General features: G+C 47.3%; 1 protein-coding gene across 1 annotated transcript in view; it reads right to left on the bottom strand.

Moving 5' to 3' along the window:
* Window positions 1-754: 754 nt before the first annotated feature.
* arrb1 (arrestin, beta 1) overlaps window positions 755-25,138 on the bottom strand; it is a gene marked incomplete at both ends in the record, with an annotated part of 26,896 nt that continues 2,512 nt past the window's right edge. Inside the window, 15 exons of the mRNA XM_080007285.1 lie at window positions 755-860; window positions 1,520-1,568; window positions 1,645-1,715; window positions 2,261-2,284; window positions 2,381-2,464; window positions 2,674-2,811; window positions 4,933-5,005; window positions 5,085-5,169; window positions 5,439-5,574; window positions 5,870-5,937; window positions 6,014-6,073; window positions 6,514-6,710; window positions 6,803-6,847; window positions 6,952-7,012; window positions 7,290-7,320. Coding sequence (XP_079863411.1) covers window positions 755-860; window positions 1,520-1,568; window positions 1,645-1,715; window positions 2,261-2,284; window positions 2,381-2,464; window positions 2,674-2,811; window positions 4,933-5,005; window positions 5,085-5,169; window positions 5,439-5,574; window positions 5,870-5,937; window positions 6,014-6,073; window positions 6,514-6,710; window positions 6,803-6,847; window positions 6,952-7,012; window positions 7,290-7,320 — 1,228 coding nt within the window. The remainder of the gene's footprint in view (window positions 861-1,519; window positions 1,569-1,644; window positions 1,716-2,260; window positions 2,285-2,380; window positions 2,465-2,673; window positions 2,812-4,932; window positions 5,006-5,084; window positions 5,170-5,438; window positions 5,575-5,869; window positions 5,938-6,013; window positions 6,074-6,513; window positions 6,711-6,802; window positions 6,848-6,951; window positions 7,013-7,289; window positions 7,321-25,138) is intronic.

The raw sequence follows: 25,138 nt of genomic DNA, 5'->3' as shown, positions 1-25,138 counted from the left end.
CACACTAGGCCGTATGTCACCAGCGCTCAGACCCTGGTTCCTACTTCCTGTCCCAACAGGAAACACACTGTTCCACGCTCTCTGATTGGTCAGAAATGTGTCTGACGTCTCCACCTGTGTCTAGTGAGGACGTCTTTTGCTGCATTCCATTGGAAGTCGGTGTTCCCCACCTCCCTGCTAAATGTGCCCCGTCGCCCCTGTTTGGAGAAACATGGCCGCTGTGGCAAATGTGTTTGTTTGGCAGCTTGTGAATTCTACAGCATCTGGAACTAAAAGTACAAAGTAGTTTAGATGGACGTTAGTGTTTTGTAATAGAAACTCATGCAAAGGGGCCTTTGTGCACCGTCAGCGGGTGTGCCGCCATGTTGCCGTGACCTCAGGTCGACTCAACTTAAATGACCGTTCCTTTGCACTTTCCAAGCGGGAGGTCGGGTTTGTCCAAGTTCCGACTTCAATGGAATGCAGCATTTATTACAACGACTGTCAAACTACCCATGATCCTCTACTCAGTGGGATCCGGCAGTATGAGTGGTACAATATAACCATTTGCTGTCTGAAAGTCTCTCTACATGTGGGTGGTGTTGGGTCCCTGCCGTGGGGAGTCCATGCCTACAGTTAGCGCGCTGCTCCACCCCTCAGACAGCAGCGAGGTCGAGACTGCAGGACCTGGATGCTCCACACGGTGGTGCTGTGGAGACCGACGTGGACGAGAAGACGACACAGCAGCAGCACGCCAAGGACGGACGTCCGTCCTCTATCTGTCCTTCAGCTGGGGAGACTCCGCCCCCTCCTCGTCCTCGTCCTCCTTGGGCCCGATCAGCCGCTGACGGGCGAAGTCTTCGAAGATGATGTCGTCATCGCTGAGGGAGGAGATGGGTTGATATCAGACTCAATGACTCTTCCTCTCTAAAAGAAACCGCAATTTTGCGATCGCAATAATTCATTTCGATTCGACCGATTTCCGCTGTATTTCTATTGCCTCCTTCATTGGTGGCAGTGTAAAAAAAAAAAGTGCCTATTGCCACAAAATGATTGCAAAAAAACCACAAAACTTCATAAATTCCATCGCATGTTTGGAGAAAAACCACTGCAAATTCAATCATTTTTGGATCTCAAACAAAAAGACAAAACTAAAACTGTTAGGCCCCGCCCACTTGGTTCTAGTGTAATCTCCGTTTAACATCCATCCATTCAAACTGGTCAAGCTGTGACACTAAACAGTCGTCAGGTTTTAATATTTGCAGAGCGGAAGACGACTGCCAGAGTCTGAAGGGAAATGCAAACGGTGCCTCCCAACGGCCCCCGATGGTGCAAATGTGAAAAAGTCAAGTCACAGGGGAGCGTGGCCGAGCAGCCTTAAAGCAACGCTGAGCTAATGGAGGGTGGAGATGCTGTCATTTTGCTGATGGAGGAGACAAACAGCGCATGAATAATTCACTGGAGCTGTTTGACCTGAGTACGGAGACAGGAAGAAAGTCGTGGATTATTAATAAGACTGAGGACAGAAGGACGGACTTACTGCGTGTCGAATTCTATCAGGTTTGTGTCGATGGGAACGTCGTCGGGAGCTGCAACAAAGCACAAACACGGTTTCACGGACGCGTGGAAGGGAACAAGGGAGCGCGCTCGGCGGGACCGTCTTACCGTCCCGGTAGATGGAGTCTTCCAGCGGCTTTGGATGCATCAATGTGAAGGGCAGCTCCACGGAGACGTCACTGAAAGACAACGACACAACCGCTTCATACGCAACAACTTCTGTACTTTCTGTTCCTGTTCCATCACCGTCCTGGAAGGTCGATGGGTTTTTTCAGACCCGAACTCAGACTCCGTCTATTCCAAACACTAGAGTTTGCTCAGTGATGTTGTAGCATCTTGAAATTTAAAAAGATGTTGTGATGCGCTTGGATGAGAACGCCCCCCGACCCGGTGATCAGGTGTTGAACCATTGCTCAGGGGGTTATTTTGGAGGTAGCAGCCCGCCAGCTGTACACCGCCCTGAAATGTAATTCCAGGTCCTCCATTGTAGTTTTGTGTCACAAGATGGCGCTGCTAGCTAGTGTTAGCAAGAGAATGCAGGCGGAGCGATACAAGGGAATGGAGACGGTCATTGTTCACAGCTCGGCAGCTGTGACCGCATATTCCGCGGATCCACGGGATGAATATTGATCTTGTATAAACTTCCCCAAATGATAATGCTGAAAAAAAATTCCTGTTTGTTCCAATAATGTACGGAGTGACATCACAGGAGGTCAAAGGTTACCTGGCCGCCAGATCGCCCAGGATCCTGAAAGGTAGAAGCAGAGGGAGCAGAAGGTGTGAGCAGCGTTTGGGGGGATGTGATGTCTCTGTTCTGTGTGGAGGTGCTGCAGCTCGTCCTTACCCTCCACGAGACACCACCAGCTTCACTTTCACCTTGTAGGACACAATGATTCCCAGAACCTCTTTGTTGGCGCCGTCTTTTAACCTGCACCACAAAGTACGAACGGAGCTTTCACACGACATCTATGCGCATTAAAGTACACGAGCGCAGAGACACTGGATCGTAGGACTCAAGCCTAAATTGAGCCCATATGACGATAAACAATGTGGCTTTGGCCATCTGGTCGGAAGGTTCTAACAGAAAGTTCTATCGCCCTTGTAGGGATCCGTTAGAAGAAGGTTCTGGGGACTTACAGAGTGCTGGACGCCAGGTTGGTGTCCTCGTGCTTCAGTTTTCCGTCTAAAGCCAAACCCCGTTTCTCCCGGTTGTTGGCGAGGAAAGGTGTGAGGGTGAAGACTTTACAGAAGGTGGCGCTGGGAGCGACCAGGTCACTGAGAACACAGAGCAACACACGGAACTCTGACACCATACGGTACCACAACTCTGATAACATACAGAACTAACAGTACCAGAACTTTAAGAACATACAGTACCAACAGTACCGCAACTCTGAGCACAGACGGTACCAGAACTCCGAGAACATACAGCACCAACAGAACTACAGGTCTGAGGACATACAGAACCAACAGTACCAGAACTCTGAGAACATATGGTACTAGAACTCTGACGACATACAGTACCAACAGAACCGCAACTCTGAGCACAGACGGTACCAGAACTCTGAGAACATACAGCACCAACAGAACTACAGGTCTGAGGACATACAGAACCAACAGTACCAGAACTCTGAGAACATATGGTACCAGAACTCTGACAACATACAGTACCAACAGAACTACAGGTCTGAGGACATACAGAACCAACAGTACCAGAACTCTGAGAACATATGGTACCAGAACTCTGACGACATACAGTACCAACAGAACCGCAACTCTGAGCACAGACAGTACCAGAACTCTGAGAACATACAGCACCAACAGAACTACAGGTCTGAGGACATACAGAACCAACAGTACCAGAACTCTGAGAACATATGGTACCAGAACTCTGACGACATACAGTACCAACAGAACCGCAACTCTGAGCACAGACGGTACCAGAACTCTGAGAACATACAGCACCAACAGAACTACAGGTCTGAGGACATACAGAACCAACAGTACCAGAACTCTGAGAACATATGGTACCAGAACTCTGACAACATACAGTACCAACAGAACCGCAACTCTGAGAACAGACGGTACCAGAACTCTGACACCATACGGTACCAGAAATCTGAGGACATACAGAACCAGAACTCTGACACCATAAGGTACCAGAACTCTGAGAACATACGGAACTGACAGTACCAGAACTCTAAGAACATAGAGTACCAACAGGACCAGAACTCTGAGAACAATCAGTACAAACAGAACCACAACTCTGAGGGCATTTAGAACCAACAGTACCAGAACTCTGAGAACATACAGTACCAACAGAACTACAACGATGAGTACATACAGTACCAACAGAACTACAACGATGAGTACATACAGTACCAGAACTCTAAGAACAAACAGCACCAACAGAACCACAAGTCTGACGACATATAGCACCAACAGTACCAGAACTCTGAGAACATACAGTACCCGATTTCTGACACCATACGGTGCCAGAACTCTGAGGACATACAGTACCAACAGTACCATAACTCTGAAAACATTCAGTACCAGAAATTTAAGGACATACAGTACCAACAGTACCAGAACTCTGAGGATATACAGTATCAGAACTCTGAGAGCATACGGTACCAGAACTCTGACACCATACAGTAACAGAACTCTGTCACCATATGGTACCAGAACTCTGAGGACATACAGTACCAACAGAACCACAACTCTGAGGACATACAGAACCAACAGTACCAGAACTCTAAGAACATACAGTACCAACAATAGCAGAACTCTGAGAACATACAGTACCAGAACTCTGAGGACACATAGTACCAACAAAACCACAACTCTGAGTTCATAAAGTACCAGAACTCTGAGAAGATACAATACCAACAGAACCACAACTATGAGGACATACAGAACCAGAACTCTGAGAACCAGTCATGCAGAGATTTTGTTTTCTCGTGTTGTTTTGGTGTTTCATGGTTTAAAAACATTGAAATGTGTATTATATTGAAATAAATTACATTATAATATAACTTCAATAAAAATAAATCATTTTCTTAAGTTTTCTGAACTTGGGAACTCCCTACAGTTTCCCTGAAATCCCCATAGACTCACTGTTTAGACGTCCCCATAGAATTCAAACAGTGTTGTTAATGATGGGGTCATTTCAAATGACGGAGCAGTTAAAACTTTGGACCAATGTGATTGCGATGACCTTTGTACAACAAGCAGCATCTTTCGGTTGGTGCATGATGGTGGTTTATGGTCAACATCTCCATCATGATTTTCAGCATCTAGAATCATGTTCCTAAATATTTCTTTGTGAGATGAAGTGAGAAGTTGTACTGCGGCAGTGTTGTATATGCAGAGACAAACTCAACAAAGTGAACTCACTCGGACTCTTCGGTGGCCACTGGACATTTGTACTGAGCCGTGTTGAAGAGGCAGATGTCTGCATACTGCCGCACTGTGGAGACACGAGGCCTTAGTCTCCATCTGCTCGGAACAAAGCACCAGGAAAACACACCAACACACGAGGAAGCTACCTGAGATCTTCATCTTCCTCACGGTCTTGTTGGTGTTGTTGGTGACGTGCACGTTGACACTGATGGGCTCTCCGTGGTAGTAAATCTGAAGGGAAACCGACAAGTTTGACCCTCTTCCATGAACTGTCCTCGGAGCCCTGTGCTACTGCGGGCCCTGCAGTACCAACAGTACCAGTTGTTAGTACTGCAGGGCGGATCTCAACATTATGTGACCCGAGCACCACACAGCGTTGGTCCTGCTGCATTGTTTCTCAATGCGTATTGTTCACTTTTTTCAATTTATGAGGGCAAAGTGCAAAGCGCACCTGTGTTCCTAGCCTTCTGGGGCGTGGTGCTGTATTAACCTACACTCACCTCCTTGTCCAGTGAGGCTTCAAGGTGGAGAGGTTTGTCCGACATGAGGAACTGTCGGGTGGTTTCTGCCATGGGCTGAGGTCCCGGCTTCTCTGGAGCGTATTGGACCTTCCTGATCACCAGGCGCACAGAGTTCCTACAAACACGGCGAGCAGCCAGCATGATGTGCAGAGCAGATATGAACATTAGAAGAGTCCCGGGGACACGCCCACCATCCCAACACAAGCAGCATAGAATTCAGCTCCTGACAATCAGACTTGACAGAGCTTATGCAAAATAATATTTCAATCCCTGACAGGGAGTTAGCTGCTGGTTCACTTAATCACATGCTGGATGTTTAGTGATCTGTCTCTTTGTAAGCATCAGTCTGCCGGCTGATGGGGTCATTTCATTTTGTTGTTCACACAGATCATATTTAAACAGATTTTTACCGCTTATGGATCTTTTCTTCAACGTTTTCTGCACAGAAAGCCTTCACTTCAAAGTCCACACCACAGGCCTGAGGAGAGACGAACATCAGAACATCACAATCTTGCCTGACTGACTACGGAGGGAACGGGAGGACGCAGCTTTACCTTCCCCGTGTCCTCGGGTCCGGGCTGAAGAGTGACAGAACATGGCAGGTTGAGTGGAATCTAGAGAGCAGACAGAACCAGTCAGTCACAGAGCTGAGGATTCACCAGGCTCACCATGAGGCCTGCAGAACCTTAGAACCTTGAGTCAGGTTCAAACCACATTAACCCTCTTTCACTGGATTCCACTGGTATCCTAAAGCCCTTTCCAGGTGTATTAGTATCACAGTACTCGCCCGGTAACATGATTTATACTTGTCAACATATCTTTGTCAACGCCTACACAAAAATTGCAGAAACCCTGGATAAGGGCTTCCACGTTCTCTAGCGGCGGTGCTTAATTTACTAAAACACCAGGCCTTGCATTTCAATCAGGACCGGGACCAGCTCTCTCTGGAAAGGGCTTTAGATGGATCCAACACCAATGTTTCTGGTAGCTCTGTCCCCAGAGCTGCACCGGAAGTGGAACCCCTAACCGCGCCAACGCTGATGCCTTGCTCTACCTCGAAGGTGAACGGGTAGGCGTGCTCGCCCAGTTTTTTGATCAGGCGTTCCTGGAGACGCGTGACGCTCTTCTTGTCCTCGGGCAGCGGAGGGAAGGCCTGGACGTTGGCCACGAAGAGGTCCTTCCTGAAGGTCAGTCCCAGCACGTCCAGGTCCTCACGGCCGTAACGGAAAGCACACGTCAGGGTCACGAACACTGGGAGAGGAACACATGAGTACACGCTCAGTACACGCTCAGTGTACACGCAGTACACACTTAGTACCCACCCAGTAACACTGATCAATCACCTTTTCTCTCCTTCAGATACTCTGGATCAATCAGAACTACACCATCTGTGAAGAGAGAGAGAGACACACACACACACACACACACATCAGCACTGTGCTCCTTTTGGTCCTTTCTTGTTGTGAAGTGGTCCAATCAGAGCAGCTCTTACCTACAGGCTCCACCAGGTCCACATGGTCCACAAAGTCCCTTTTTCCCAGATACACGATCAGCTGCCGACACAAACACACAAATAAACTTAAAAATTAAAGAATTAATTTTAATTAATTTTTTAACAAAAATAAATATGGATAGCAAGAACAAGTTACCCACTGTTATTATTCTATTTCTAAATAAATAAATAAATAAATGTCGATTTTTATTTATTTGCAGGATTGTATGGAACTTCGCATAAATATTATTTTGTGAAAAATGTGGTAACTATTAAATATTCATTTTTTATAAAGGTGATGATAAACTCTTTCTTTAGTGAGAGACTGTAGAAGGTACCTTTCCGTTGGGACTTGCCTTCTTAAATACTCTGTAAAACAGAACAACAAGACATCCTCTTTATCTGTGATATTATACTTTACATGTGATTATTATTTCCATACACACATCATCACTTCAGGCATCTCTGCGTTTCCACTCATCTGCTCTGATCCATTATCACTTCCTGTCGTGTTCGTCAGGACTCAGCCGCTCGTCCTCCCGGGAGCCCACTCAGCACCGGGCTCTCACCCTCCATTCCCTCTGTTATTCTCATCCTTATTAATAACTGTATATGTTGCGGCGTTGAAGTTTTAAGCATTATGTTGAGCCCATAGTCCAGATCTTGAGAATGTAGAAATGCATCCACCTCTCCAGTAACTCCACCCACCAAGAAAACATGGAGCAGTTTCCTTGTGCTCATGATGGGGACACGTTACGCTGTTGGATGACATACAATGATTTTATCATGCTTCTGGGGCCCGTTGTCCCTCTGGAGGGCCCCGCTCTGACCTGGAAGGCCCCGCTCTGACCTGGAGGGCCCCGCTCTGACCTGGAAGGCCCCGCTCTGACCTGGAGGGCCCCGCTCTGACCTGGAGGGCCCCGCTCTGACCTGGAGGGCCCCGCTCTGACCTGGAGGGCCCCGCTCTGACCTGGAGGGCCCTGTGCTCCAGGTTCAGGTGTTGATGCTTCTCACGTGGTTAAATAACCACAGTTTGCTTTCCCACAGGGACACTGAGCGGAGGAACCTCCATTTATTTTTTACATTATTTTATAATTCTATAATTTGATAAAAGTAATTGACACTTTTTGCTTAAACAAACTCATATAAAAGTAGAATAAAGCCGCGTGAAGTAGGAAACTGAGGACTAAATAAAAACACTGTGAGCGACTCCCTGCAGACTGGAGGAGGGCGTGGCCACGTCTCCTGCCAAGTTGAAACAATATGAAGCTTCAATGGAACCACATCCTTCCTCCATCCATGAATATCTGTGTCTGGGAATCTCAATCTTAAAAGGCCTCTTCCTCCTCCTCCTCTTCCTCCTCCTCCTCCTCTTCCTCCTCCTCCTCTTCCTCCTCCTCCTCCTCTTCCTCCTCCTCCTCTTCCTCCTCTTCATCCTCCTCCTCTTCCTCCTCCTCTTCCTGCTCTTCCTCTTCCTCCTCCTCCTCTTCCTCCCACTCGACATCCTCCTCCTCTTCCTCCTCTACTCTAGGAGAGTACTGATACTGGTAGTACTAGTAGTACTAATACTGGTAGTAGAAGTTGTAAAAATACTGGTCAATACTGGTAGTACTAGTAGTACTAATACTGGTGGTGGTAGTAGTAGTAGTAGTAGTAGTAGTAGTAGTAGTATTAATACTGGTAGTAGTAGTAGTACTATTACTGGTAGTAGTAGTAGTAGTAGTAATAATACTGGTAGTAGTGGTACTAATACTGGTAGTAGTAGTAGTAGTAGTAGTAGTAGTAGTAAAACTGGTAGTAGTAGTAGTACTAATACTGGTAGTAGTAGTAGTAGTAGTAGTAGTAATACTGGTAGTTGTAGTAATACTGGTAGAAGTAGTAGTAATAATACTGGTAGTAGTAGTAGTAGTAATAATACTGGTAGTAGTAGTACTGGCCATGACAGTACAGTAGTTATAGTACTACTAGTCCTTTTTCTCAGATGTACTGTGTGATATTGTGATCCATCTGCTTCCTGTAGCCGGTCGGACTAATGCATTAAATCAATACTCTGCTTTCCATCAGTGGAGGAGAGGAGGAGAGATGGAGGAGAGGAGGAGAGGTGGAGGAGAGGAGGAGAGATGGAGGAGAGGAGGAGAGGTGGAAGGAGAGGAGGAGAGGTGGAGGAGAGGAGGAGAGATGGAGGAGAGATGGAGGAGAGGAGGAGAGATGGAGGAGAGGAGGAGAGGTGGAGGAGAGGAGGAGAGATGGAGGAGAGGAGGAGAGGTGGAGGAGAGGAGGAGAGATGGAGGAGAGATGGAGGAGAGGAGGAGAGATGGAGGGAGAGGAGGAGAGGTGGAAGGAGAGGAGGAGAGGTGGAGGAGAGGAGGAGAGGTGGAGGAGAGGAGGAGAGGTGGAAGGAGAGGAGGAGAGGTGGAGGAGAGGAGGAGAGATGGAGGAGAGATGGAGGAGAGGAGGAGAGGTGGAAGGAGAGGAGGAGAGGTGGAGGAGAGGAGGAGAGATGGAGGAGAGATGGAGGAGAGGAGGAGAGATGGAGGGAGAGGAGGAGAGATGGAGGGAGAGGAGGAGAGGTGGAAGGAGAGGAGGAGAGGTGGAGGAGAGGAGGAGAGATGGAGGGAGAGGAGGAGAGATGGAGGAGAGGAGGAGAGATGGAGGGAGAGGAGGAGAGATGGAGGAGAGGAGGAGAGATGGAAGGAGAGGAGGAGAGGTGGAGAGATGGAAGGAGAGGAGGAAAGATGGAGGGAGAGGAGGAGAGATGGAGGGAGAGGAGGAGAGGTGGAAGGAGAGGAGGAGAGATGGAGGAGAGGAGGAGAGATGGAGGAGAGGAGGAGAGGTGGAAGGAGAGGAGGAGAGGTGGAAGGAGAGGAGGAGAGGTGGAGGAGAGGAGGAGAGATGGAGGAGAGATGGAGGAGAGGAGGAGAGATGGAGGGAGAGGAGGAGAGATGGAGGAGAGGAGGAGAGGTGGAAGGAGAGGAGGAGAGGTGGAAGGAGAGGAGGAGAGGTGGAGGAGAGGAGGAGAGATGGAGGAGAGATGGAGGAGAGGAGGAGAGATGGAGGGAGAGGAGGAGAGATGGAAGGAGAGGAGGAGAGATGGAGGAGAGGAGGAGAGATGGAGGAGAGGAGGAGAGGTGGAAGGAGAGGAGGAGAGGTGGAAGGAGAGGAGGAGAGGTGGAGGAGAGGAGGAGAGATGGAGGAGAGGAGGAGAGATGGAGGGAGAGGAGGAGAGATGGAGGAGAGGAGGAGAGGTGGAAGGAGAGGAGGAGAGGTGGAAGGAGAGGAGGAGAGGTGGAGGAGAGGAGGAGAGATGGAGGAGAGATGGAGGAGAGGAGGAGAGATGGAGGGAGAGGAGGAGAGATGGAAGGAGAGGAGGAGAGATGGAGGAGAGGAGGAGAGATGGAGGGAGAGGAGGAGAGATGGAGGAGAGGAGGAGAGGTGGAAGGAGAGGAGGAGAGATGGAGGAGAGGAGGTGAGATGGAGGAGAGGAGGAGAGATGGAGGAGAGGAGGAGAGGTGGAAGGAGAGGAGGAGAGGTGGAAGGAGAGGAGGAGAGGTGGAGGAGAGGAGGAGAGATGGAGGAGAGATGGAGGGAGAGGAGGAGAGATGGAAGGAGAGGAGGAGAGATGGAAGGAGAGGAGGAAAGATGGAGGGAGAGGAGGAGAGGTGGAAGGAGAGGAGGAGAGATGGAGGAGAGGAGGAGAGATGGAGGAGAGGAGGAGAGGTGGAAGGAGAGGAGGAGAGGTGGAAGGAGAGGAGGTGAGATGGAGGAGAGGAGGAGAGATGGAGGAGAGGAGGAGAGATGGAGGAGAGGAGGAGAGGTGGAAGGAGAGGAGGAGAGGTGGAATGAGAGGAGGAGAGGTGGAGGAGAGGAGGAGAGATGGAGGAGAGATGGAGGAGAGGAGGAGAGATGGAGGGAGAGGAGGAGAGGTGGAGGAGAGGAGGAGAGATGGAGGAGAGGTGGAGGAGAGGAGGAGAGATGGAGGAGAGGAGGAGAGGTGGAGGAGAGGAGGAGAGGTGGAAGGAGAGGAGGAGAGATGGAAGGAGAGGAGGAGAGGTGGAGGAGAGGAGGAGAGATGGAGGAGAGGTGGAGGAGAGGAGGAGAGATGGAGGAGAGGAGGAGAGATGGAGGAGAGGAGGAGAGATGGAGGAGAGATGGAGGAGAGGAGGAGCGGTGGAGGATGCAGGCACATGCACCATCAAACGCTCCCAGTTTGAAAGATCGATGCAAAAAATGAGGATTTATCGACCAAAAAGTAAAGTCTCTTTATGACGTTTGCAGAACAAGTTCAGGAGGAAACATTTCCTCATGAACTTAAGTAAGAAACAGAACAAAAACTTCAATCCAGGACAAAACAGGTAAAACAGGTAAAACAGGTAAAACAGGTAAAACAGGTAAAACAGGTTTTCCACGTAAAGAGCACTGACACGGAGCGAACCAAAGGAACCGGGAGGGGAGGCACATACAGGGACGGAGCAAAGAAACAAAAATGATTTAACTCAAAATGTTATCAAACAAGGAACTATACAACACCAGTACACAAGTTTGAATAAGTGAATAAATAAAACCCCAAAACACTGAAAATTGTGAAAAAGGATTAGTGTGAAAGTAAATAACCATAACACCCCCATGGGGTGGAGCTGGATGGTCTCCTCCGCGGCTCGAGGAGCAGCGCTGGAGTTCTGCTCCTTTCCAGCAGGGGGCAACAAACCTAAATCCCATCAATAAGTCTGCACGTCATTCTCATGTGTTTTGACTTTGTATGTTCATTATGAAGATTCAAGTTCAAGTTCAAGTTCAAGTTCAAGAGATTATTTGTCACATACAAATACATACGGTCGTACATATATGCTGTGAAATGTCATGACACCTGGTGATTACGCACAATAACCTCTATAAGCTGTAAAAATACTAAAAATACTAAACGTCGTGTCTCATTTACTTCTTCATGTCGTTCAGTATGGACACATGGCGGTGGCTCCCAAACGGGGCTTGAGGGGCCACACAAGGGAAATGCCATCAAGTGAATTAGTGTTCAAGTGAATTTATTCGCTACCACATCCTCCCAAGATGGAATATTCAGTTGGAAAGACAGAAGTGGAGGCAGCGTTTTCTCCTGAGGTTGGTCAGGTTAGGGTTAGGGTTAGTGTTGGGGTTAGTGATAGTGTTAGGTTAGGGTTAATGTTAGGGTTAGTGTTAGGGTTAGGGTTAGTGTTAGGGTTAGTGTTAGGGTTAGGGTTAGTGTTAGGGTTAGTGTTAGTGTTAGGTTAGGGTTAGTGTTAGGGTTAGGGTTAGGGTAAGTATTAATGTCAGTGTTAGGGTTAGTGTTAGGGTTAGGGTTAGGGTTAGTGTCAGGGTTAGGGTACGTATTTATGTCAGTGTTAGGGTTAGGGTTAGGGTAAGTATAAATGTCAGTGTGAGGGTTAGTGTTAGGGTTAGGGTTAGTGTTAGGGTTAGTGTTAGGGTTAGGGTTAGGGTTAGTGTTAGGGTTAGTGTTAGCGTTAGTGTTAGGGTTAGGGCTAGTGTTAGGGTTAGGGTAAGTATTGATGTCAGTGTTAGGGTAAGTGTTAGTGTTAGGGTTAGTGTTAGTGTTAGGGTTAGTGTTAGGGTAGTGTGAGGGTTAGGGTTAGTGTTAGTGTTAGGGTTAGTGTTAGGGTTAGGGTTAGTGTTGGGGTTAGTGTTTGGGTTAGTGTTAGTGTTAGGGTTAGTGTTAGGGTTAGGGTTAGGGTTAGTGTTAGGGTTAGTGTTAGGGTTAGTGTTAAGGTTAGTGTTAGGGTTAGTGTTAGGGTTAGTGTTAAGGTTAGGGCTGATGTTAGTGTTAGGGTTAGGGTTAGTATTAATGTCAGTGTTAGGGTTAGTGTTAGCGTTAGTGTTAGGGTTAGGACTAGTGTTAGTTTTAGGGTTAGGGTTAATGTTAGTGTTAGGGTTAGTGTTAGGGTTAGGGTTAGGGTTAGTGTTAGGGTTAGTGTCAGGGTTAGTGTCAGGGTTAGTGTCAGGGTTAGTGTTAGGGTTAGGGTAAGTATTAATGTCAGTGTTAGGGTTAGTGTTAGGGTTAGGGTAAGTATTAATGTCAGTGTTAGGGTTAGTGTTAGGGTTAGTGTTAGGGTTAGTGTCAGGGTTAGTGTCAGGGTTAGTGTCAGGGTTAGTGTCAGGGTTAGTGTTAGGGTTAGGGTAAGTATTAATGTCAGTGTTAGGGTTAGTGTTAGGGTTAGTGTTAGTGTTAGGTTAGGGTTAGTGTTAGGGTTAGGGTTAGGGTTAGGGTTAGTGTTGGGGTTAGTGATAGTGTTAGGTTAGGGTTAATGTTAGGGTTAGTGTTAGGGTTAGGGTTAGTGTTAGGGTTAGTGTTAGGGTTAGGGTTAGTGTTAGGGTTAGTGTTAGTGTTAGGTTAGGGTTAGTGTTAGGGTTAGGGTTAGGGTAAGTATTAATGTCAGTGTTAGGGTTAGTGTTAGGGTTAGGGTTAGGGTTAGTGTTAGGGTTAGTGTTAGGGTTAGGGTTAGGGTTAGTGTTAGGGTTAGTGTTAGGGTTAGTGTTAGGGTTAGGGTACGTATTTATGTCAGTGTTAGGGTTAGGGTTAGGGTAAGTATTAATGTCAGTGTTAGGGTTAGGGTTAGTGTTAGGGTTAGGGCTAGTGTTAGTGTTAGTGTCAGGGTAAGTATTAATGTCAGTGTTAGGGTTAATGTTATGGTTAGTGTCAGGGTTAGTGTTAGGGTTAGTGTTAGGGTTAGGGTAAGTATTAATGTCAGTGTTAGGGTTAGTGTTAGGGTTAGGGTTAGGGTTAGGGTTAGTGTTAGGGTTAGTGTTGGGGTTAGGGTTAGTGTTAGTGTTAGGTTAGGGTTAATGTTAGGGTTAGTGTTAGGGTTAGGGTTAGTGTTGGGGTTAGTGTTAGTGTTAGGGTTAGGGTTAGGGTAAGAATTAATGTCAGTGTTAGGGTTAGTGTTAGGGTTAGTGTTAGGGTTAGTGTTAGGGTTAGGGTTAGGGTAAGTATTAATGTCAGTGTTAGGGTTAGTGTTAGGGTTAGGGTTAGGGTTAGTGTTAGGGTTAGTGTTAGGGTTAGTGTTAGGGTTAGGGTAAGTATTAATGTCAGTGTGAGGGTTAGTGTTAGGGTTAGGGTTAGTGTTAGGGTTAGTGTTAGGGTTAGGGTTAGGGTTAGTGTTAGGGTTAGTGTTAGCGTTAGTGTTAGGGTTAGGGCTAGTGTTAGGGTTAGGGTAAGTATTGATGTCAGTGTTAGGGTAAGTGTTAGTGTTAGGGTTAGTGTTAGGGTTAGTGTTAGGGTTAGTGTTAGGGTTAGTGTTAGTGTTAGGGTTAGTGTTAGGGTAGTGTGAGGGTTAGGGTTAGTGTTAGTGTTAGGGTTAGTGTTAGGGTTAGGGTTAGTGTTGGGGTTGGTGTTTGGGTTAGTGTTAGTGTTAGGGTTAGTGTTAGGGTTAGGGTTAGGGTTAGTGTTAGGGTTAGTGTTAAGGTTAGTGTTAGGGTTAGTGTTAGGGTTAGTGTTAAGGTTATGGCTGATGTTAGTGTTAGGGTTAGGGTTAGTATTAATGTCAGTGTTAGGGTTAGTGTTAGCGTTAGTGTTAGGGTTAGGACTAGTGTTAGTTTTAGGGTTAGGGTTAATGTTAGTGTTAGGGTTAGTGTTAGGGTTAGGGTTAGGGTTAGTGTTAGGGTTAGTGTTAGGGTTAGTGTTAGGGTTAGGGTTAGTCTTAGTGTTAGGGTTAGTGTTAGGGTTAGTGTTAGTGTTAGGGTTAGGGTTAGTGTTAGTGTTAGGGTTAGTGTTAGGGTTAGGGTTAGTGTTAGGGTTAGTGTTAGGGTTAGGGCTGATGTTAGTGTTAGGATTAGGGTTAGGGTTAGGGTTAGTATTAATGTCAGTGTTTGGGTTAGTGTTAGCGTAAGTGTTAGGGTTAGGACTAGTGTTAGTTTTAGGGTTAGGGTTAGTGTTAGTGTTAGGGTTAGTGTTAGGGTTAGGGTTAGTGTTAGGGTTAGTGTTAGGGTTAGTGTTAGGGTTAGGGTTAGGGTTAGGGTTAGTGTTAGGGTTAGTGTTAGGGTTAGTTTTAGGGTTAGGGTTAGTGTTAATGTTAGGGTTAGTGTTAGGGTTAGTGTTAGGGTTAGGGTTAGTGTTGGGGTTAGTGTTAGGGCAAGTGTTAGGGTTAGGGTTAGTGTTAGGGTTAGTGTTAGGGTTAGTGTTAGGGTTAGTGTTAGGGTTAGGGCTGATGTTAGTGTTACGGTTAGGGTTAGTGTTAATGTCAGTGTTAGGGTTAGCGTTAGCGTTAGTGTTAGGGTTAGGACTAGTGTTAGTTTTAGGGTTAGGGTTAGTATTAATGTCAGTGTTAGGGTTAGTGTTAGGGTTAGTGTTAGTATCAGTGTTAGGGTTAGTGTTAGTGTTAGGGTTAGGGTTAGGGTTAGGTTAGTGTTAGGGTTATGTTAGTGTTAGTGTTAGGGTTAGGGTTAGTATTATTATCAGTGTTAGGGTTAGGGATAGGGTTAGGGTTAGGGTTAAGCTTAGTATTAGTGACAGTGTTAGGGTTACTGTTAGTGTTAGTATTAGTCTTTGTGTTAGTGTTAGTGTTAGGGATAGTGTTAGGTCTACTGTTAGTGTTAGTATTTGTGTTAGTGTTGGGGTTAGGGTTAGTGTTAGGGTTAGTTTTAGTGTTAGGGTTAGTGTTAGGGTTAGGGTTAGTGTTAGGGTTAGTGTTAGGGTTAGGGCTGGTGTTAGGGTTAGGGTAACTATTAATGTCAGTGTTAGGGTTAGGGTTAGGGTTAGTGTTAGGGTTATTGTTAGGGTTAGTTTTAGTGTTAGGGTTAGTGTTAGGGTTAGGGTTAGTGTTAGGGTTAGTGTTAGGGTTACTGTTAGGGTTAGGGCTAGTGTTAGTGTTAGGGTTAGGGTTACTATTAATGTCAGTGTTAGGGTTAGTGTTAGGGTTAGGGCTAGTGTTAGTGTTAGGGTTTGGGTTAGTATTAATGTCAGTGTGAGGGTAAGTGTTAGTATCAGTGTTAAGGTTAGTGTTAGGGTTCGGTTGGTGTTAGGGTTAGGGTTAGGGTTTGTATTATTGTTAGTGTTAGGGTTAGGGATGGGGTTACGGTTAGTGTTAGGCTTAGTATTAGTGACAGTGTTAGGGTTAGTGTTAGTGTTCGTGTTAGTGTTAGTGTTGGGGTTATGGTTAGTGTTAGGGTTAGTGTTAGTGTTAGGGTTAGGGTTAGGGTTAGTGTTAGGGTTAGGGTTAGTGTTAGGGTTAGGATTAGGGTTAGTGTTAGTGTTAGTGTTAGTGTTAGGGTTAGTGTTAGGGTTACAGTAAGTGTTAGTGTTAGTGTTAGTGTTAGGGTTAGGGTTAGGGTTAGGTTTAGGATTAGGGTTAGTGTTAGGTTTAGAGTAAGTGTTAATTTTAGGGTTAGGGTTAAGGTAAGGGATTGGGGCTCTCACAGACACCCCAGAAGCACATCAGTGAGTCTGTCTGTGTTCCCTCAGAGCAGGAAGCTTCCACGGAGCTGGAACGCTATCAGTGTCATCATTATAACCCTAACCCTAACTTTAACCCCTAACCCCTAACCCTAACCAGGCGAATAGGACCCGTAGTTTCAAAACAACCAAACCTAACACAAAAGAGAAGAAGAACGGCTGGCTTCAAACAAGAGGGAACGGCGACCAGCACACAAACAGGAGCAGCGTACGCCACCACAAGAGGAACATCACACAGCACCAAGAACTGTGTCTATTGGATCAAATCGAGGCTGTTTCCACATTGATGATGATATGGATACATGACGTAATGCTCCACGAGAGGAGTCTAATATCACATGAGACTAGGCAACAGAATAGTTTTTGAACCAGCGCTTCACTCCCTGTGGCCCCACCCCACGGACTCTTCCCTCCACTGACAGGGCGGGGACAGACCCCGTCCCTGGACACAATAACCCTAAACCCATGTTATCAAACCAGTGTGATCACTTTCCACCTGTCCTACACCCTCTGCCTCGGGAGAAGGAACGTTCTCCACCCTCTCCCTGCCCACCAGTTCCGCCCTCCGGTGCAGCCGGCGGGAAAGAGAAGCGCTTGGTCCCGTTGTCCCGGAACCACACCCTGAACTGTAAAAGACACGTCTAGGGTCTGAGCGCCATTTTTAAGAAGGAAAATAATAAAATGTAAGAATATAAAGATCTGTCTCCATAGACACTGGACGGGTTTCAGCCCGGTTCCACCCCTACTTTACAGAAATGTTACTGCTTCCATTCCCACACACTTCCATTCACAGGCGTAGCAGCATTTTCTCTCACATGATACTAGATCAAACTTGGAATATTTACATAACCACTTTTACGAAACACAGGACGGGATCTTGTTCCCACACAACACCAACACAGAACCTTTCCAGTAGATTTACGGCTTTCATTCCATGTAGGAAAGGAGCTTTGGTAAAGCACTTTTTGTTGTGTATGAATTGTGCTCTAGGAATAAAGGTTATTATTATTATTATTATTATTATTATTATTACTATTATTATTATTATTATTATTATGTAATACTTCAATACTTAGTAAGTGTTAAACTTGTAATTATTTACAATATTTGGCAAGTAGCAGTAGTTCTGGATGATTTAAGAATTAATAAAGAGTTGCATTGCAGGTTGAGAACTTGAACTCCACTTGCAGACTAACTCTGTCCTGAATGCAATGGCACAAATACTCTGTGTTGTATGCCCAGCATGCTGACAGCACAGGTTAAAAAAAAATACAATATTTGGCATGTAACGGTACTTCTACTCTATCATTCCACCTCAGGTCCAGAGTGAGTTAAACCAGCATGCACACATTCAAACCCTCCCTGTCTCTGGCTTCCCAGTTCCCTGGTTCTCTGATTCTCTGATTCTCTGTTCCTCGGGTTCCCCGGTTCCCTGGTTTCGTGGTTCTCTTCAAAAACCTCTTTAACTGCCGGACTCTGCTGATGGTCCTGGCTCTCACCGAAGGCTTTGCTGACGATGGATGTGACTTGTGGTCAGGTCGACTGCTGCAGACTGATGGACTCAGTGGAAGTCACTGATAAATTACTGGACGGACGTGGAACTGCACCGAGGGTGAAGAGTCATTTAGAGACACAGAGCCTTGTGTCGTGCTGAGCCGATCAATACATTCCCACAGAGCTCCCGTCAGATTCTAGAAACATTAACCAGAACAGTGGACGGATCAATAGCAGAGTCTCACAACCTCCTGCTTGGATGCTGACAGAGGACTCCCTCGACACCCCCACCCCCTCACTTAGTGTAGAAATTCATTGTGTAACATGTATTTTGACCTGGGGGCGGGGAGGCAATGTTTTCCATTTCACCGTATTCCATATGAATATAATATGGTCAACACAGCACACATATTTCAGGAGAGATGGGGATGGATGGCAGGAACCAGGATACCACATGCCACCCAGACAGGGCAACTGGGGCTCCACTGGATTCGATCAGCACCAAAACCAGCTCCAGTCCCAACCCTGTTGCCTGGTGCCTGGTGCCTGGTGCCTGGTGCCTGGTGCCTGTTTGTCAGGCGGTCAGATGCTCTTCTTACGTTTCTAAGCGTCTGATGCAGCTGCTTTCAATTCAGCCGCTGTCCAGAGGATGAACCTCACGACCACGTCAGGGACGCTCGCTGTAGTTGCTGCTTGTGTTTGAGAACACGAATGCATTTCCACTTGTGCTCAGTGTGGCCAGAATGCATCCCTGGCCACCTCCAGAGGCGCTTTGCGTGATCCGGAATATTGCTGCACAGGAAGTGAGGCGCATTCCTGACCGACCTGAAGCTCGTTGACTCGTAAACTTCTAACTTTTCATGTCGTGATAGAACGTTCTCCAGTCAGCGCACACACAGGTCCACTAGACCTTCAGACCTTCAGGACTGATGATCCAGCAACATAGTACTTTGGTCGTACTGTATGATCCAGCAACATAGTACTTTGGTCGTACTGTATGATCCAGCAACATAGTACTTTGGTCGTACTGTATGATCCAGCAACATAGTACTTTGGTAGTACTGTATGATCCAGAAACATACACTCCCAATGTAATCAGCACGTTGTGGGGACCGTGGCTTCTGTTTCCATCACAATAACAAGATAAGTTTGTGAAACAGTGCAGATGGTGGAGATGGCAGATTACAGCAACAGCCTCCAGCCATGAAAAAACTCAATTAATTTTTGGGTCAAAAACAATATTTATTGACTTTGTAGACAGGGAAGATGTGAGAGGCGGGATCCATCGGAACCCCGTTCTTGACCCGGTTCAGAACCTGCTTCTTGGATCATGTCCATGTCAACAAAGCTTTGGACGTCATGCTCATGCGGTTGAGGGTCGACGCCTCCAGACCTTCCACAGCTGCGTTCTTCCTTCAAGCTCATTTCCATCCCTCACTGTCCAACAGCACAACAAGCAGCAGAAGCAGACGTAGCAGCTGAGTCGGCGAGAAGCAGGAGGAAACAGACAAACTCCCAAGACAAATACTATCACCTTTGTGATGGAATGAACGTACAAATCACCAACAATCAGTCAAGCCTCCAGCGGTGTGACTCCTCCTGGTCCTTCAGAGACCAGCTCCATTCTCTGCATCTCATCACAGTTTAACGTTGTTATTGTTATGATTATAATTATGAATATTTTAACGCTGAACTCCCATTTAGGGCTCAGTTACATTTAGCCAGGGCTCCACTTCCTGTTTGAGTCAAATAGTTCTTCTGTTCTGTTCTGTTCTGTTCTGTTCTGTCCTGTTCTGTCCTGTTCTGTTCTGTTCTGTTCTGTTCTGTTGGAGTGTTAAAGGTGAAACGCTGCAGCTCATTATCATTCTGTTACAGAGCAGAGCTGCATGCTAATGAGTCTCAACAAGTATACAAATACTACAAATAATGCAAATAATACAAACACTACAAATAATGCAAATAATACAAATACTACAATTCATGCAAATAATACAAATACAACAAACAATGCAAAAAATATAAATACTACAAATAATGCAAATGATGCCAATAATACAAATACTACAAATAATGCAAGATCTACAAATAATGCAAATAATACCAACATTGCAAATACTACCAGGTATCGATCTGTAAATAGAAGGAGACTGAAGGAGTGAACAGCACACACACACACATACACACACACACACACACACACACACACACACACACACACACACACACACACACACACACACACACACTGAGCACGCAGATAAACAGTTGTCCACACAAACCTATTTTGCTCAACAGACAGACAGACAGGCAGACAGGCAGGTCTTACCTGGTTCCCATTCTGTCTCTTTGGTCTCAGCGTCGTGACGAGAGGAAGAGATGATGAGAATCTGTCCGACTGCTCTCTCTCCCTCTGTCTCTCTCTCCCTCTCTGTCTCTCTCTCCCTCTCTGTCTCTCTCTCCCTCTCTGTCTCTGTCTCCCTCTCTTCAGCTCTGTCGCTCTCTCTCTCTCCCACTCTCTGTCTCTCTCTCTCTCTCTCTCTCTCCCTCTCTGTCTCCCTCTCTCCCTCTCTGTCTCTCTCTCTCTCTCCCTCTCTGTCTCCCTCTCTCTCTTTCTGTCTCTTTCCCTCACTCTGTCTCTCTCTCTCTCTCTCTCTCCCTCTCTGTGTCTCTCTCCCTCTCTGTCTCCCTCTCTCTCTCTTTCCGTCTCTCTTTCCCTCACTCTCTTTCTCTCTCTCACGTTGCTGCTACAGCTCTCTCTACCTCTCTATCGCTCTCTTCCTCTCTCCCCAGTTGGCCGGATGGGAGTGGTTGTCATGGCGACCAGCATGGAGGGAAGCATTAGGGGAAAAGGAGAAGAGTGAACGTGAAGGAAAGAGGGAAGTGACACCGAGCTCCTCCTCTACTAACACTGACGCTCTCTACCCCTGTTTCCCCCCATCCACCCCTCCCTCCATCCATCTATCCCTCTATCCCTCCCTCCATCCATCCCCCCATCCACCCCTTCCTCTCTCCATCCATCCCTCAGAAAGACAGATGTGTTAAGACAACAGAACCGCAGCCAGCGGCAAAAACAGTATTTCTGTCTCTGCTGACGTCCTCCTTTCTAAAACCAGCCACAACCTTCACTGATGGAGACACTTGCAGAACCTTCAGAAAACCAGATAGAACCTGTTAAAAGTGCTTATAGTCTGATAGAACCTTAATACCGCCTTTCAGAACTTCATACCACCTGATAAAACCTCAAACCACCTGTATAACCTCAGTCTATTAGAACCTCATACAGCCTGATAGAACCTCATACCACACGTTAGAACCTCATACAGCCTGATAGAACCTCATACAGCCTGATAGAACCTCATACCACACGTTAGAACCTTATACAGCCTGATAGAACCTCATACCACACGTTAGAACCTCATACAGCCTGATAGAACCTCATACCACACGTTAGAACCTTATACAGCCTGATAGAACCTCATACCACACGTTAGAACCTCATACAGCCTGATAGAACCTCATACCACCTGTATAACCTCAGTCTGTTAGAACCACATACCACCTGTTAGAACCTCAGTCTGTCAGAACCTCATGTAGCCTGTTGAACCTCACGCAGCCTGTAGAACCTCATGGGGGTGCCGGGGTGATGTGGTTTGAACAGCCACACCTGTCTTGGGTCTGGGTAATTGGGCCCAGGATAAGGGTGGCTGTACGCCTGTTGCTTGTTATACCAATTAGCGCAACAGGTAAAACCCCCATCCCCACACACACACACACACACACAGGAGAGGAGCCCTTGTCATGACATGCTGTCTATCTGCTCCTGGCGTGTTCTACCTGGCCCACCCTACAATAAACTGGTGGGTTTTCAACCCCATCGCCTGTGACTCTGTATCTGAGGGCCCTGAATATGCCACTCGAGTGGGGTCTGGCAGGTGAAACTGCAACACTCATGCAGCCTGATAGAACCTCATACAGCCTGTTAGAACCCCATATAGCCCACAGCCTACAGTTGTGAGTGTGGGTTGGCATGGGGGGCCGGCTGTCGGCCCCCTGGGTGCCGGGGGGGGTGGAGGGCCCATATATCTGGTGGCCTGCTGGCATCGGCAGGGGGTGGGGGGCTCACATCCAGGTGCCCTGCGCTGAGCACACCCGGCTTCTCTGGGGGCCCGGGGGTCTTCTGTGGCTGCAGGATGGGGTGCTCGGGGCTTTCCTGCAGCAGTGGGGTGTTGATGCGGCTGCGGAGCTTGGGGGGGGCGCCACGACATAACACTGACCTTATTCACCAGAACCAATTGTGATAAGTCCTGTACACTCACCGGTGGACACATCACACACACACACCATGACAGGAAGAGGCCACGTGAGCAGTTGCAGTTCCACTTTTCCTGGAGCTAATTCACTGTTTTTCAATACATGTTGTCGTCCAGTGTTGATGTTTTTGTGTAAATGTTGTTTGTTTCTATGTTGGTTTGTCTCACCGTGGTGATTCTCCCTCTTGGAGTAGTGATCAGTTGTTTATAGAGCCAAACATGGTAAATAGTTCTCCAAAACAGGAGGATTGGTGGCAGCTCGTGCTCTGCTCGTCCTGCAGCTCGTCCACAGGACAGAGTTGTTGCAGCAGTTGTTGATGATTTAAGAATGAATAAAGAGTCGTTGCAGGTTGACAAGTTCAACTCCACTTGCAGACCAACTCTGTCCTAGATGCAATGGAACAAATACTGTGTGTTGTATGTCCAGCATGCTGACAGGTTGAAAAAGAAAAAAGAAAATAACCTAACACAGTCTGATAGAAACTCATGCTGCACGTTACATCCTCATTAGATTCAACTAATTGTTATTGCACAGAGTACAAGTACAGAAGCAACAAAATACATCTCACCATCCTAGTGACTGATGTATCTAGGAGCAGTGGGCTGCCATGTAGCAGCTAAGGGGTTTAATACTCAAGGACGCATCAGCATGCTCTGAGTAGGAGCTAGTGATTGAACTGGCAACCTTCCGATTACTAGACAACCCACTCAACCTCCTGAGCCACATGCAGCCTGATAGAACCTCATGCAGTCCGTTAGAACCTCATAGTCTGTTAGGACCTCATGTAGCTTGATAGAACACCATTTTGGTGTGGGATGGTGTGGTGATTCAAGATTCAAGATTCAAGATTCAAGATTTTTTTTATTTGTCACATACATATACATACTTCCATACATAAAAGCAGTGAAATGTAATGCAACGCACCCGGTGATAGCACACAATAAGTCCTAGGAAAAAGTACAAAAATAAAATAAAATAAAAAGTAGAAAATTCCTTTCTAATAGACCGACTAACTGACTCCTAAAACGTAATACAGTAAGTGGAATACTTATAGAATAAGATAAAAAATATATAGAATAAAATACAATAAAAATAAATTGAAATAAAATGGAATAGGTAGAAGGAATATGCCTATGTATATACAGATATGTGCATTTAAAGTGGCATGTGAATTAAAGTGGCATGTGAATGTGAATAGTGTGAGGTAGTGTTTGGGATAATACAGCACAGTATACAACAGTACGGCGCAGCAATACGGCATCACGAACAACCCTGAACAGTGACACAGTATGCGGTACAGTATGCTACATACAGTACAGTAGGTAGTGGAGCCTAGTGCATGGCTCAGTTAGGACCCCTGGTGAGGTCAGCGTTGACAGTTCTGATGGCTTGAGGGAAGAAACTCCGTCTCAGTCTCTCTGTTCTCGCTGTGTGACTGCGGAGGCGCTTGCCTGACCGCAGCAGCTGAAACAGTCCGTTGTTGGGGTGATGAGGATCCTTCATGATCCTGCAGCTCTGCTAGGGAGGGGAGGGTAGTTCCAGTGGTACGTTCAGCTGAACGCACCACCCTCTGCAGGGCCCGCCTGTCCTGGGCAGTACAGCTCCCAAACCAGGCAGTGATGTTGCCTGTCAGGATGCTCTCCACTGCTCCAGAGTAGAAGGACTTGAGGATCCTCACCCAGACCCGGAATTTCCTCAGCTGCCTGAGGTGGTAAAGACGCTGCCTCGCCTTTCTCACCAGAGTGTCTGTGTGAACAGTCCATGTTAAGTCCTCTGTGATGTGGACTCCCAGGTATCTGAAGCTGCTCACCCTATCGACAGAAGTCCCATTAATCACCAAGGGCGCGTGCGTCCTCGATTGTGATCCACGCCTAAAGTCCACAATCAGCTCCTTAGTTTTACTGACGTTCAGGTGGAGGCTGTTGTCCTGGCACCAGAGTGACAGGTCAGCCACCTCCTCGCGGTAGGCCTTGTCATCGCAGTCGGTGATCAGGCCCACGACCACGGTGTCGTCAGCAAACTTGATGATGGTGTTGGAGCTGGACCTGGCCACACAGTCATGTGTGTACAGGGAGTACAGTAGGGGGCTGAGGACGCAGCCCTGGGGGGATCCTGTGTTCAGGGTGAGGGAGCTTGACATGTACTTCCCCACCTTGACCACCTGGGGGCGGCCTGTGAGGAAGTCCAGGATCCAGGTGCACAGCGGAGCATTCAATCCTAGCTCCAACAACTTGACAGCCAGTCTGGTGGGAACTATGGTGTTGAAAGCTGAACTATAATCAATGAACAGCATTCTCACATAGGCCCCCTTCTGGCCATCCAGGTGCGTGAGCGTGGTGTGCAGTACCTGGGAGACCGCGTCATCCGTGGATCTGTTCTGCCGGTACGCGAACTGCAACGGGTCCAAGGTGCGGGGGAGGGAGGCGCAGATGTAATCCTTAATCAGCCTCTCGAAACACTTCATGACCACCGAGGTGAGGGCCACCGGACGGTAGTCATTCAGGCAGGCAGGAGAGGCGATCTTAGGGACAGGAACGACGGTGGACCTCTTGAAGCAGGACGGGACCACTGATTCAGCCAGGGAGATGTTGAATATTGTAGTGAACACCGGAGCTAGCTGGTTAGCACAGGTCTTCAGTACTCGCCCAGATATGCCATCTGGGCCCGCAGCTTTCCTGGTGTTCACCCGCATCAAAGCCCTCCTGACCTCGTGCACGGACACTGAGAGTGCGCGCTCGTCCCCAGCGGTGTAACTCCAATTAGCCGGCGAGCTAGCGGTGCTACTGCCAGACTCGAACCGCGCATAAAAGGAGTTCAGTTGGTTGGCCAGGGAGGCGTCCACACTCGTGGCTGGGGAGGAGCTGCTCTTATAGTTTGTTATTGTTCGCAGCCCCTCCCACAAGCGTCTTGTGTCCCCCCGCTCCATCTGCAGCTCCACGGTGTCTC

The sequence above is a fragment of the Zeus faber genome, assembly GCF_960531495.2.
Source record: "Zeus faber genome assembly, chromosome: 9".
NCBI classification, from domain to species: domain Eukaryota; kingdom Metazoa; phylum Chordata; class Actinopteri; order Zeiformes; family Zeidae; genus Zeus; species Zeus faber.
This window is presented reverse-complemented; position numbering and strand designations above follow the sequence as displayed.